This window comes from Leopardus geoffroyi, chromosome B3 (genome assembly GCF_018350155.1).
Source record: "Leopardus geoffroyi isolate Oge1 chromosome B3, O.geoffroyi_Oge1_pat1.0, whole genome shotgun sequence".
NCBI lineage: Eukaryota > Metazoa > Chordata > Mammalia > Carnivora > Felidae > Leopardus > Leopardus geoffroyi.
In genome coordinates this window covers 45801800-45816220 of record NC_059337.1, presented here as the reverse complement: position 1 = coordinate 45816220, position 14421 = coordinate 45801800, and the positions used below count along the sequence as shown (strand labels likewise).

Here is a 14421-nt window from a genome sequence, read left to right as displayed (position 1 = left end):
GCTCTTCTGCCCAAGGTTGGATCACACCTTCTTTCTCATTTTAAAATCTTCTACACATCATAGGGCCATTTATTCGAGGAATATTTATTGAACACCAACCATAATACATAGGGAAAACGTGCTAGGTGTTGGCAATATGCTGGAGAGCTTACATGAATCAGGAACCACAAAAATCACATTTGCCTTTTATTTTCCGCTACCTTTGGAGTCTTAGCTCTTCTTTTCTTTTTTAAATTTACTTATTTTGAGAAAGAGCGTGAGTTGGGGAGGGACAAAGAGAGAGGAAGAAAGAATGAGAATCCCAAGCAGGCTCCGCGCTGTCAGCGCAGAGCCCAACGAGGGACTTGAACTCAGGAATCCCCGAGATCACGACCTGAGCAGAAACCAAGAGTGGGAGGCTTAACTGAGCCACCCAGGCACCTGGGGAGTCTTAGCTTTTGAGTAAATGCCACAATTTCCACTCCTTTAACACACGTTTAAGTCTCAACCACCTAACAGCGCTGCCCGGAACCGCCCAGAGACGTCTATTCCACCACCCAGGACAACACAACCTAAGCTCTAACTCGAAATTTCCCTAACAGGAATAAAGGTTGAAAATGGCATTTCCAGTGTGTTCCCTAGAACGAACTTCTGCCCAGCCAGTACAAACGTAGAGAGACATCCTTACGTGAGACCTACTCAAAATTAAGAAAAGTCATCCTACGTCTGTCTGATTTCTTAATGAGACCATTTTATTTTTGTTGATTTTAGAGAAGAGACCGAGATTTAAAAAAAAAAAAAAAAGCCAGTAGGCGGAAAAAACAACCAGTTATTATGACAACCAAACGGGTCTGGAAAATTCAGCCAATCCACCTGCGGGAATGCCTCCTGCGTAGCCAATAGGAAGAGCGCGTCGTACGTAAGGCCGCCCAATGGGGGCGCGAGCAGCGCGGTATTTGAATCCCGTAACAAGGAGACATTGCGAAGATCCTAAGCAGTGCAGGCTGGAGTGCAGAGCTAACGGCGCCGCGGAAGCTTGTGTCCACCATCTCCGGTCCTCGTCCCTCCCTGGGTCGGGCTGGCACTCTTGCCTGTCCCTTCCCCCATGGCGCTACTCCGACGCCCGACGGTGAGTGGGCCCAGCCGACTCCTTCCCCCCTGCCCCCCCCCCCCCCCCCCCCCCCCCACTGACCAGGGGCTTTGGCGGAGCAGCCCCCTCATCCGCCTCTAGCTTCCCCCTCTAGCTTCTACTCAGGGCTTCTTCCTCTCAACCGCCGCGCCGCTTTCCCGTTCTGCCGGGCTATCTTTTTTCCCCGCGGCCCAGGCCTGCGGCCTGTCCTCTTTTCGGGCCTCTCCCCTCCTGGGATCCGCTCAGGGTTCCCCGCTTTCGCCCTGGCCAGTCCCAGCCCTAGAGTGGGGAAAGTGTAGGAAAGCGCCTCGTAGGTGTCACCTGTCAAGTGAGCCTTTCCAGCACTGGACTTCTCAGCGAGCGATCCCGTAGTGCTCTTTGTTGTTGGAGTGCTAGCTAAATAAAGGTTGTTGTAATTGCCTTCCCTGTTCTCAAACTCCGTGGTGGGGATGGAGAGCACTGGAAGAAACGTTGTAGGTAGTAAAGTGTTCTGAATGTTTGATCAAGTAACAGTTAAGGATTTTTCACATTTCGCTCTAAGTTTCCCATTTATTTCTGCATAGGAAGTCTCCCAGGCTAAGTTCACTAACGTACAGATTTGTCCCTTTCAAAAATTCAATTTCTTCAATCAAGTGTAAAAGAGATTTTACATTTAATGTAGAACAATATGGCAGACAGAAGGGTCCAGATTCATTTATTTCATCTTTGCAAAAAATCCAAGTGTTAATGGTGTTTTGGAGATTATATATATGTGTATATATATATGTTTGTTTTGTTTTTGTTTTGTTTTGTTTTTGTTTTGTTTTGTTTTCCTGTGGGCTTGACTTGTACCTGATCTGTTTTTCCTTTGCTGAAAAATAGAGGGCCCTGACACACCTGAGTTCTATCTTCCTGGCTATAAGGCTGGTTAAAAGCTGCCAGTTTTCTCCTCCATATGGATTTAAACTTAGATTACACATAAGCATTAAAATTTCAAATACTTTTTAAAATTGGCAGTTACTGCTGGAAAAAATTGAAGAGTGTGCTTTTGAGAATCCTAAAAATTCAGAATACAATCAGTACTTAATTCCTATCCTTTTGTGGATGTAAGTTAAACTGACAAGTAATTTTTGTCTAATCTGTCCCATGAAGTTCTTCCATAGTCAAATTCTTGTTTTTAAATGTTTATTTATTTATTTTGAGAGAGAGAGAGCATGAGAACATGTGAGCACAAGTGGGGCAGGGGCAGAGAGAGACAAAAAGAGAAAAAGAATCCCAAGGAGGCTCCCCACTGTCAGTACAGAGACCTCTGTGGCTCCATCCCACCAACCTTCGGATCATGACCTGAGCCAAAATCAAGAGTCCCATGTTTAACCTACTGGGCCATCCAGGCGCCCCCATAGTCAAATTCTTTCTATTCAGGGAAGGCTTGAGTTTTCTTCTGCCCCTCTGTTCTGGTAGGTCCATTCTGTCCATTGTGGAAGGCCCATTCAAATCTCCTGTTGGGAGATTTTTTTAGGATTGAAAAATTTAGGACCCACAGTTTTTAGGGATAGGACATGCTGTTTTTTTTCTCATGAAACGTTCACTTCTATAATAAACTTTTCTGTATGAATTGTTTTTTCTGGCAAGTTTTGTTTCTAAACATACTCTGTCTAAAGCAGGTTAAGGTCATCCAATAGTTTTTTATTTCATACCATTTCAACTTTGTCTGAATTTTAGAGTAAAATTATTTTACCTGTGAAAACTATTTCTAAATATTCTTTTTTAAGTATTTATTTCTAATGTTTATTTTTGAGAGAGAGACAGAGTGTGAGCGGGGCAGGTGCAGAGAGGGAGAGGGAGAGGGAGACACAGAATCCAAAGCAGGCTCAAGGTTCTAAGCTGTCAGCACAGAGAGAGAGCGAGAGAGCGAGCACGTGAGAGCAGGGTAGGGGCAGAGAGAGGGGGACACACAGAGCCCAATGTGGGGCTTAAACTCATGAATTGTGAGCTCATGACCTGAGCCAAAGTTGGACGCTTAAGGGACTGTGCCATCCAGATGCCCTCTGAATATTCTATTCTATTCTATTCTATTTATTTATTTACATTTATTTATTTTTGAGAGACAGAGAGAGACAGAGTACAAGTGAGGGATGGGCAGAGAGAAGGAGACACAGAATCCGAAGCAGGCTCCAGGCTCTGAGCTGTCAGCATAGAGCCACACCCGGGGCTCGAACCCACAAACCGCGAGATCATGACCTGAGCTGCAGTCGGATGTTCAACGGACTGAGCCACCCAGGTCCCCCAAGATGCCCCCTAAATATTCTTAATATAAGAGTGTCCCTGCTATGGCAGCCTCATTTTAAAAGGCAGTATCTCTAAAGATCATGTCAATAGGAGCACTTATTATTTGTAGAATGGCATAAAAATCAAAGCTAGTTTAGGTTTTAAACACTTGGACCTATTAAAGCTTTTAAATAAGTGTTTTAATTGTGCTTGTTATTAATCTCTCTAAAGTTGTTAAGTAGATGGGTAGTATACGGAGATCTCTAATAAGTGGGTGCTATGTGAGAAATAATCCCTTATCTGTAAACTTTTTTTTTAATGTTTGTTTATTTTTGAGAGAGAGAGAGAGAGAGAGAGAGACAGAGCATGAGTGGGGGAGGGGCAGAGAGAGGGAGACACAGAATCCAAAGCAGGCTCCAGGCTCTGAGCTGTCAGCACAGAGCCTGACATGGGGCTCGAACCCATGAACTGTGAGATCATGCCCTGAGCCAAAGTGGGACACTTAACCTACTGAGCCACCCAGGCACCCCCCCTTAAACTCTTAATGAGAGTATTTTACAGATAAGCTGGGTAAGTGATTTGCCTAATTAAGAGTGATGTGATCAATCACTCAGCATTTTTAGACTTTCTAAAATGTAGTTTCTCCCTCTTACAAGTAGATATCCACGTGTTCACCTTTCCCAAATCAGTTCTGCATTTGGTACCTGACATGAGCAAAGTATTGTAAGTTGTCTTCACTTCTCATTAACTCTTTTTTTCTCTCCCCTCTTTTGTTAGGTGTCCACTGATTTGGAGAATGTTGACACGGGAGTTAATTCTAAAGCTAAGAGTCATGTGACAATGAGGCGGGCAGTTTTAGAAGAAATTGGAAATAGAGTTACGACCAGACCTCCCCACATAGCTAAGGTAATAGCCATGAGGACTGTCCATGTGTACACTAGGCTGATTGTGTATAGCTCTGAGGAGCACCACTGACTTTCTTGCCTGTTACATTTCTTTTCCCTTGTAGAAAACTCAGAACACCAAAATACCTGTTCAACCTGCCAAAACAAATGTCAACAAACAACTGAAACCCACTGCTTCCGTGAAACCAGTACAGATGGAAATGTTGGCTCCAAAGGTGGGACGGTTTGTATTTACACATGTACCTAATGAAATAGCTTGTTTTCGGCTAGACTGCAAAGGCGCCGTTGTCATCACCGCCACTTTTGAAGAACATTCATAACTAGAGCTCTCCTTTGAAACAGCAGAGTACAAAATGAACATATCCATCCTTTTAGTGATGGTACCTTAATGTTATTCATTACAAAATTTTGCACTGTTTCCCCACATTTTATATATCTCCCTAATCTCATTTGAGGTGAGGAATTCCTCTGCCTTTTTCTCTTCCTCCTCTGCAGATGAGATGCAGATGTGGACTTCTTATAAAATCATTCAATTTTGGCCGCTTGCATACTCGTTCATACCGTAATGATCCCCTTACTGCGTTTCTTTTGACCATTTTCCTGCAAGGGGGTCATTTTTTTTTTTTTTTTTTTTTTTTAAATTTTTTTTTTTTCAACGTTTATTTATTTTTGGGACAGAGAGAGACAGAGCATGAACGGGGGAGGGGCAGAGAGAGAGGGAGACACAGAATCGGAAACAGGCTCCAGGCTCTGAGCCATCAGCCCAGAGCCCGACGCGGGGCTCGAACTCACGGACCGCGAGATCATGACCTGGCTGAAGTCGGACGCTTAACCGACTGCGCCACCCAGGCGCCCCAAGGGGGTCATTTTATACTCTCACATGGATGTTGACTGCAGTACAGTATGAAACTTTTGTCATATACTGTATTCAATGTAACTAGCAATAAGGCAACAGAGGAAGGGGTCTCTGTCTGCAGACAGCTTGACCTAGAATGAAACAAAGCATTCCTAAGCTTACTTTTGTGTGGAAAAGCAAAGAACTGTCCATAAGTGCTTTGAAGTGACAAAAAATACACCAATACCAGTTGTGGGCACCTTCCAACGTTTTGAAAAATCACTGATTTCTGCTAAGCACCACAGCCTGAAACCGAGCATCTGAGCATGGGAGACCATCGTCCACAATCCTGTAGGGAGTGAGAGAGACGAGAACCATTGGCTCAGTTGTGATCATGTGATGTTCAGCACCACGTAGTACTCGTATTGCAAGACATCGCTCATTTATCAAGTTAAAATTTATTAGAAATGTTTGCTCATCTTGCAGAACATTTGCAGAACAAGTTACTCGCAGTCCAAGGTTTTACTCTATATACAATATACAGTAATAACATTTATAACATTGTTTGAAAATTTTCAAAATAACACATTGGATGTATTTGAGAAATATATGTTTTGACCACTTAATAAACACATCCAGGGGCGCCTGGGTGGCGCAGTCGGTTAAGCGACCGACTTCAGCCAGGTCACGATCTCACGGTCCGTGAGTTCGAGTCCCGCGTCAGGCTCTGGGCTGATGGCTCAGAGCCTGGAGCCTGTTTCCAATTCTGTGTCTCCCTCTCTCTCTGCCCCTCCCCCGTTCATGCTCTGTCTCTCTCTGTCCCAAAAATAAATAAACGTTGAAAAAAAAAAAAATTAAAAAAAAAAAAAAAATAAACACATCCAGTAGTGTTAAGGCTGATAAAGAGATATCTTGCCTTGATATCTCTTACCCAGAAGGAGCATATGTACCTAAAATTAAATTAGTAATCCCAGGGAATGATGCCAGATGCCCCTGGGCAATGGATGATTGAGCATCAAATGCCTGGGGTAGATGGAAGTACCATCTTTCAGAAGGTGCTTGTACAGGAGGGAGAGAACACTAAGGGATGGAGTGGTTGGAGGAAACTTCATAGGTGGGGTTTTTAAGGATAGGGAGATGCTAATAGTAAAGAGCACCTTATGGGGAACAAAGCACAACAAGAATCAAGGCACCAAAGCAGAAATAGGCCTATAATTTTGTCCTGTGGGTAAAGAGTCAGCACATCTAAGCTGGGTCAGAAGATTTGTGTGAGTAAGCAGAAAATAAAGTTGGGGAAAAGGTTGCATTTGGATTTAAAAGCCTTGGAACTTGGATTTTATCCCATTAGGCAGTGAGGGAAGTTTTGAGGAGGTGGGAAATGATGAAAGCAGTGTAGACTGGCCATGGAAGGGACATAAATTAGGAAGTATTGCAATTGTCCATGCTAGAGCTGATGAGGGTCTTGAACTAGCTCAGATCACCCCTAAGCACTCACCCATATATGCCAGTGTCCGTAGGTGCTAAGAAACAACATTGAATATGTGGGGGTGTACCCGCTCCTTTCAGGGACATCATCCTGTATTTAGAAGGAATTCTTTAGCTGTGTTGCTTGGAGTGAAGGAATAAGAATAAGGAATAATTTAAAAAATGAGAAAGTCAGGAAAGGGAGGGGAAGTTCTGGGGAAGGCAGCTCATTTGGCTTTAGATTTGTTGAGGTGACAGAAACATCCGCCGGGAAATGCTCAGAAATACACCAGCAACATCTGAAGGAGAGGGGCCGACTTGTGAGCCTTTCTTGCAGGTGATGGTTGCAAGCACGTTGCTATTAGAAAGCCAGGAGAGAGCATCAGATCAAGAGCTAAAGCTCGGCACAAATACTCAAGACTGACCTTCCTTTCATAGGCCTTTCCTTGAAGGTTTCTAGTGACATCCTAAATGCTAAACCCAAAGCAGCTTTTCAGCCTTATCTCCAGACCATTACGCAGCATTTTATATGGGTGGCTGTTTGAATGTGGTTCTTCCCACATGTCAGGAAGGCAATTTGGCAGTGTTATTTCAAATGGTTATTCTCCATACCTGTTTTTAAAATTTATCCTAAGAAAATGATTAGAGGGACACCGAGGACTTTTCATTAGTTCTGAAATGAATATCTCTTATATAATAGGGAAATATTAGGAGATCAGTTAAAGTTATTTATTTATATTCAAGTAAATTAACAGAGTGTTACATTAGTATCAGATGTACGATATAGTGATTCAACAATTCCATACATTAGTCAGTGCTCCTCATGATATGTGTACCCTTAATTCCCTTCACCTATTTCACCCATCCCCCACCCACTTCCCCTCTAGCAACTACCAGTTTGTTCTCTATACTTAAAAGTCTGTTTTTTGTTTGTCTCTTTTTTGTTTTTCCCTTATTTATTTATTTACTTACTTATTTAGTAATCTCTACACCCAACATGGGACTTGACTCACAACTCCAAGATCAAGAGTCACATGCTCTTCTGACTGAGCCAGCCACATGCTCCATATCTTTTTTCTTTGTTCGTTTGTTTTGTTTTTCTTTTCTTTTTTTTTTTAATTTTTTTAAATGTTTGTTTATTTTCGAGAGAGACAGTGAGCGGTGGAGGGGCAAATAGAGAGGGAGACACAGAATCCGAAGCAGGCTCCAGGCTCTGAGCTGTCAGCACAGAGTCCTAGGCGGGGCTTAAGCTCACGAACCTCTGAGATCATGATGTGAACCGAAGTCGGCCGCTTGACCGGCTGAGCCACCCAGGTGCTTCTCTTTCATTTCTTAAAATCTGCATATTAGTGAAATCACATTGCATTTGTCTTTCTCTGACTTACTTCATTTAGCATTAGACCCTCTAGTTCCATCCATGTTCTTCCAAATAGCAACTTTTTATTCTTTTTTTTTATGGCTGAGTAATATTGCTATGTGTGTCAGGGGTGTGTGTGTGTGTGTGTGTGTGTGTGTGTGTGTGTGTGTATTTGTGTGTGTACACCACATCTTTATCCATTCATCTATGGATGGACATATGGGTTGCTTCCATATCTTGGCTATTGTAAATAATGTTGCAGTGAACGTAGGGGTGCATGGGACACCTGGGTGTCTCAGTTAAGCAACCGACTCTTGATTTCAGCTCGTCATGATCTCATGGTTTGTGGATTCAAGTCCCAAGGCGGGCTCCATACTGATGTGCAGAGCCTGTTTGATATTTTTCTCTCTGTCTCTCTCTCTCTCTCTGACCCTCCCCCCCTCAAAAATAAACAAACAAATAAACAAGCTTTAAACATAGGGGTACACATATCTTTTCATTTTCTTTGGGTAAATATCCAGTAGTTCCATTACTGGATCAGCTTAAATGCCTTTTGCCCTTAGCATAGTGTCAACACTGAGGCAGCTGAGCTCCCAGAGGAAGGTCACTCTGCCTGTCTCAAGGACTTGTCAATGTGCTGTAAGTTGTAAGGAAATTTAATTTTCTTCTTTTGTCTTTATATCCCACATCATTCCCCCTGAACAATTTTGACCCTTAAATCTTCAAGGTTGCTAAGGGTGGAAGGTCTTATCTTCTGTAACTTCTTCCTCCTGAATGAGTAGCATAGAGATGTCCTTACCTATGGGCCAACAGTGGTCAATTGGGGATATATATATATATGGCAGAGGCCTTTGAATCCAAGGGAGACCACATGTATGGATCTTCTGAGTGGAAAGGATCATCTGTCAGCTTCAAGTTATGGTAATGAAGGAGTCTCAGCACCAGGTGAAGAGACATGGGAGAAAACAGCAAAACATGATTAAAATTAACAAAAAGAAAATGAAGCCCAAATAAGAGTCCTTTGATGGTTGACAAAAATCCTCCTCCAGTCCAGGAGTTTAACCAATCATTAAAGGGAAGAGAGGGATCCTTTAAGGCACCAGTTTGAGTGATCATGTCAGTTAGAAACCCAGAAATATTTTTGTGGTAATTTAGAATGTATACGTAGTATTCTGTTTTTAGAATAGCACAAGTTTCACCTTGTGCAGCAGTTAAAACATCTAATGTCATCTTGTTTTGTAAAACTGCTTTACACATCTGTGTTATGTCAGTATTTAATAGGGAAATGCTATTTTGAGTGTCATTTAGGGCTTTGACTATGTTTATTAAGAACTTCCATGTGTCAAACAATATCCTCCAGCCCTAAAGAGGTAACAAAGATGGATGCTAGGTGGTCATACCAATGAAACACACAGCGTGTCCACTGTTGTTGTTGTTGTTGTTTTTAAAGTTTATTTATTTATTTTGAGAGAGAGATAGTACGAGTGGAGGAGGGGCAGAGAGAGGGAGAGAGCGGATCCCAAGCACACTCTGCACTGCCCGTGTGGAGCCCAGTGTGGGGCTTGATCCACACTGGATCAAGATTGGGAGATCATGGGGGGCACCTGGGTGGCGCAGTCGGTTAAGCGTCCGACTTCAGCCAGGTCACGATCTCGCGGCCCGTGAGTTCGAGCCCCGCGTCGGGCTCTGGGCTGATGGCTCAGAGCCTGGAGCCTGTTTCCGATTCTGTGTCTCCCTCTCTCTCTGCCCCTCCCCCGTTCATGCTCTGTCTCTCTCTGTCCCAAAAATAAATAAACGTTGAAAAAAAAAAAAAAAAAGATTGGGAGATCATGACCTGAGCCCAAATCAGGAGTTGGACACTTACTCGACTTAGCCACCTAGGTGCCCCTGTGTCCACTGTTGTTTTAAATTTGGAAGGTTGGCTTGTTTGGTGAAGGTTTTAATAATGCATTCGTGCATTCGGGCAAAACCCAGAGTACGGTGGCCTATCCAGCCTGGGTGGGGGAAGCTATGGCAACTAGTTAGAGCTGCATAGCCACTGGTTCCCTTAGGAGCCAGTCATCTAATTCTGGGCCTCGTTGAACAGTAGGCAGGATTTCACGGGCCATTCGATTTTGGAGAACCATCTTTCCAGAGGACTGTGGTTGTCAGGCTGAATGTAAATAGTAATTTTTTAAGGCCCAAACTATTTGCTCAGTTATTTATGCGATAAAAAGATGGTCCATTGTTACTTTGTAGGGACCAGGGGAATCCAAACCTAGGGCAGTTTCTTCTAGCAAGGTTTTTGTCACCTCAGTGGCCTTTTTACTCAAATCAGTAGCCTGGAATAAACTCTATATTACCTTCTGTTGGTTATTTGGCAGGGGGTGGGTGGATAAAGATTTTCCCCTTATTATTAACAAACTAGTCCTGTGCAATTTTTTTTTCTTTTAAATATCCTCAGTTCTTGGGCTATGTGAATTTCTTGGTCTGAATAGACTGAAATTATGGAATTATTATTTTTTTTTTTTTAGAGAGAGAGCACATATGTGAGCAGGGGAGGGGCAGAGAGGAGGACAGAAGATCTGACGGCTCAGTGCTGATAGCAGAGAACCTGACATGGGGCTTGAACTCATGAACTGTCAGATCGTGACCTGACCTGAAGTTAACCAGCTGAGCCATCCAGGTGTCCCTGGAGTTATGGACTTTATTGGAGTTGAGACTGGTATAAAACTTTTGCCAAGTTGTTGGCATAGAATCTATGACCTATAGATTCTAAGGTCATATCCTTTTGATGTCCTTTGAGGTGAATTACAGCTACCTCCTTAGGTAGGTGTACAGTCTCAAGAAGAGTAATAATTTGGGGGCCATGTTTGATTAGAGAGTGATGGCTTGATTACAATCCCCTTTTCTTCCAAATCGCTCTGTGGTCATGTAGGACTAGGAAGGCCTATTTAGAGTCAGTAAAGATAATAATTTTGAGGCCCTTTGCCAATTGTAAAGCATGAATGAGTGCTATTAACTCTGCTTTTTGGGCAGGTGTATTTGCCTGGAGGGCTTTGGACTCCACAGTCTGAGTTAGACTGACTTTAGCATACCCAACTTTTCTTATCCTTTTTTTCTGTGAAACTACTGCCATTAGAAACTACTGCATTTTCAATAGGGAAATCTCAACTCTGATTGGCTAGAATAAATAAGATCAATAATCTCTGAGCAGTCATGTTCTAACACAGAAATATGATGATCCGGCTCAGGCAAAGAGTATCTGGGTTTAAAATTTGATGTTTTATTTCAGGTGTATCTCTAAACATAGTCTGTATTTAGTAAGTTGACCTCCCTTCATCCATTGGTAGCCTTTGGGTCTCTAAGACATTCTGGACCTGATGTAGAGTCATTACTGTCAGGGACTGTCACATAGTAAGTTTTGAGGCTTCTTCGACCTCAAAATTGAGGTTAAAGCCTCTATTTGCAGTTGGACATCAAAAGAGGTAGTCCCTGGGACAAATATGACTAAGAAATAAAACCATCAAGAAGCCTTCTTTGTTTGAGGCCCAGCCTTAACAGTATCCTAATTATGAGGAATCATTGCTAGAGTTTCCTCTAGCAGTGTAGGCTTATGAGGAGGAATGGGCCTATTCAGACGATCATTATCCAATATGTCCAAAGGAGATTTATTAACCTGGTTGGTGGTTAGACACATTCTGCAAGAGGCCCTAAGGTCCAGATCCTGATTTAGGGCCATAACAGCCTGGACACAGGGGGCTTCAGTCCATTTGTCCTGCTTTTTGCACAAGAGATATAACCAATAGATCCTACTAAGGCCATGGAGTGTTACAGAATATCAGTCCTTTCCTAAATTTTGCAATATGAATTGTTTCCAGTGGGTTAAAAGGCATTCCAAGAGAATCCTTGGGGACTGAAGAAGCTTCCATGCTCCTAGAAAAGCAAAGAGGGTCCACTACCAAAATTTCCCCCTGACTCCCAGGTGGCATCCCACGCAAGATATGTCAAAGGTTCTGGGTGTCCAAAGTGACCTGCGGCATCCCTGGAATGAAAATTGCTATTGATTACCATATTCCTTTGCCTTGAAAGCAGTGCTGCCCTAAAAAGCCCTGTGAAAGGCCCTGTGGAAGTGATGCTAGTGTCTTCTGCTTCCCCATTGCCTCTTAGGCTACAAATGGTTGCCTGGCATATGGACCACAATACTGTGCCATGCCTTGAAAGCCTTGCCATAAAAGGCTGTGCCTTAAAAAACATGCCGTGAAGGTCATGCTTTAGTTGACCTTGCCTTGACAAGAATGCTGTGAAGGCCCTGCTTTAGTTAGACTTGCCTTGAGGAACCTGCCGCTTTTAACCCATGAAAAACACTAAAGTTTTACAGGGGGAAATTACCCAGTTTTGTAGTTCAAGTAGTTAGTTGGGAGAACAGTAAAGAAAGAAATCCATCATGGTCTAAGCGACATTCCAACACATGGAGTCTTTACACCCAACTTCTCCAGGAGACAGTCCTCAGTTGGTCTGTAATTCAATCGGGTACTGGTTTCTGCTGGCTCTGAGTGGACATTTTGCAGCCAGACCAGAGATACGGAGGTATGGAGAAGATCACATGAGACCAGTGAGGAGGGAACCTCACACAGGAGTCTTAAGATGGCAGCCATGCTAGTCGCTTGGGTGGCTGTCCCGTGCCCAAGACAGGCAGCTTTGCATAAGGACAGAAATAAAGAGAGGGCATTAAGTTTCTGGGTCTTATTACCATTCCAGCCATGGTACTAACTTCCAGCCAAAAGGCAGGCTTTCTCCTCCTTGTAGAGTAGCCACGGGCTAGAGGATTACAGCCTGAGTAATTGACTTGAAAGTGTTCCAATAAGACTATGCTCTTTGAAAACCCCTGAAATGAAAGTAAAGGAAAAGAGAAAATACCAAGTTGGTACTGAGGCTCAGAGTCCAGGTAAGAAGGCTCAGTCCCATGTTGGACGCCAAATGATGTGAAAAATGGGGTTAGGAGCCCAAGAAAGAATTTTTGAGACATTTTTGGTGCAAAAAGGTGGTTTTATTAAACCACCACAGGACCTGTGGGCAGGAAGAGCTGCACTGGGGATGCGACCGGGGAAAGATTATATGCTTGCAAGTTGGGAGGGGGTTAGGATAGGGTAAGTCTCTGTGGCTTTAAGGACCTTGAGGGACTAGTTGCTGTTAGGGAAAGGTCATTCATTACTATTTAGTAAAAAGCTCAGTTATGAGACCCTTCAGATGTATGTCAGAGGGCCATAAACTTGGAGTGTGTATGATTGCCAACATATATCTTGTTGGGCGGGGGTAGAGATAAAGGAATTTCTACATGTTAAAGTAGACTTATGTGTTCCTAGGAGGTTGGGCTAAGATTGCCTTTTGCCCTTAGCAAAGTGTCAACATCAAGGCTGCTGAGTTTGCAGACGAAGGTCACTCTGCCTATCTCAAGGACTTGTCAATGTGCTGTAAGTTGAAAGGAAATTTAATTTTCTTCTTTTGCCTTTGTTTGCCACATCAGTTATTTTTGCTTATGATGTTTGGCTTAAAATTTTCAGTCTTTTCACCATAGGTACATATTAATCTTCCAGTTGGAGAAGAAGGGAAATTAAAAGAAAAAAACCAAAAATGTTATGAACAAAACAGAGGAGAAATTTCTTCCTATGACCTCTGCAACTCCACTCTTTCTGAGTTACCCTGCATTTCCTTGGTGACTCCTTTTGCTCTAGCTTCCTGACAAAATTGAGGCCACTGTGTTTCAGATAAAGAATTATGGACCTGTAACTCAGTTGATACAAATATCACTTCTGTGGCTAAAATGTGTTTCTCGTTTTATTAGATGTCAGGGATTAATGAACAATACTTACTTCCAATTCAAATAGACATTTCTCTGAGAAATGTAATGTAGAAGAGATGATTAAGTCCACAGTTTAGGGGGAGTCCCCTCATGCTGGCAGATGAGCCTCTCTGCCTGCCTGGCTCTGATCAGCCTTTTGGCTTTTACTTTGTCATCTGCTGTATCTGCAGTCATTGCTGTTCCTTTATAGCCAGTCCCCAGAGGTGTGGAAATGCCAGTTGAGCACAGGGTTCTAGCAGCAGTGAGCCCTGGAAAATTTATAAGCTGTGTGCTCATGAAAGCAGATGTTCCCAGCCAAATCCATACTGTCCTCTGCAAAACTGGAGGGCAGGTTTCTTTCCACGTAGCAGATGAAGCAACTGAATCGCAAAGGGCTCTGGCTGAGAACTTGAAAGGGTTTCCGCTGTTCACAGGTGTTTGCAGAAGCTTATTATTCTGCAATTTTGGGAGAAAACAGTGTTTTTGTTGTTGCTGTTTTATTTTATTTATTTTTTTTGCTGACCAAAGAGGCTTTGGCAAACACTGAGTTGTGTGAAAGGAAGAAGGCTTTGTCCTAGCCACATTGTTTGCTGAGTACTGGGGAAACCAGTTGAATGAGCCACCAGCTCTGTCCAAAAGGAGCCCCAGTCAATTGGAGGAATGTCAGAGCGCACATTAAAACAG

The 14421-nt window shown here is 43.1% G+C and overlaps 1 protein-coding gene across 2 annotated transcripts in view; it reads left to right on the top strand.

Moving 5' to 3' along the window:
• Positions 1–899: 899 nt before the first annotated feature.
• Positions 900–14421, top strand: part of CCNB2 (cyclin B2) — a 29288-nt gene continuing 15766 nt past the window's right edge. Inside the window, exons 1-3 of one of the 2 annotated variants that reach the window (XM_045449581.1) lie at positions 900–1108; positions 4133–4261; positions 4365–4475. In XM_045449581.1, coding sequence (XP_045305537.1) covers positions 1085–1108; positions 4133–4261; positions 4365–4475 — 264 coding nt within the window. In that variant the 5' untranslated portion in view covers positions 900–1084. The remainder of the gene's footprint in view (positions 1109–4132; positions 4262–4364; positions 4476–14421) is intronic. The other variant, XM_045449580.1, reaches the window with a different exon arrangement.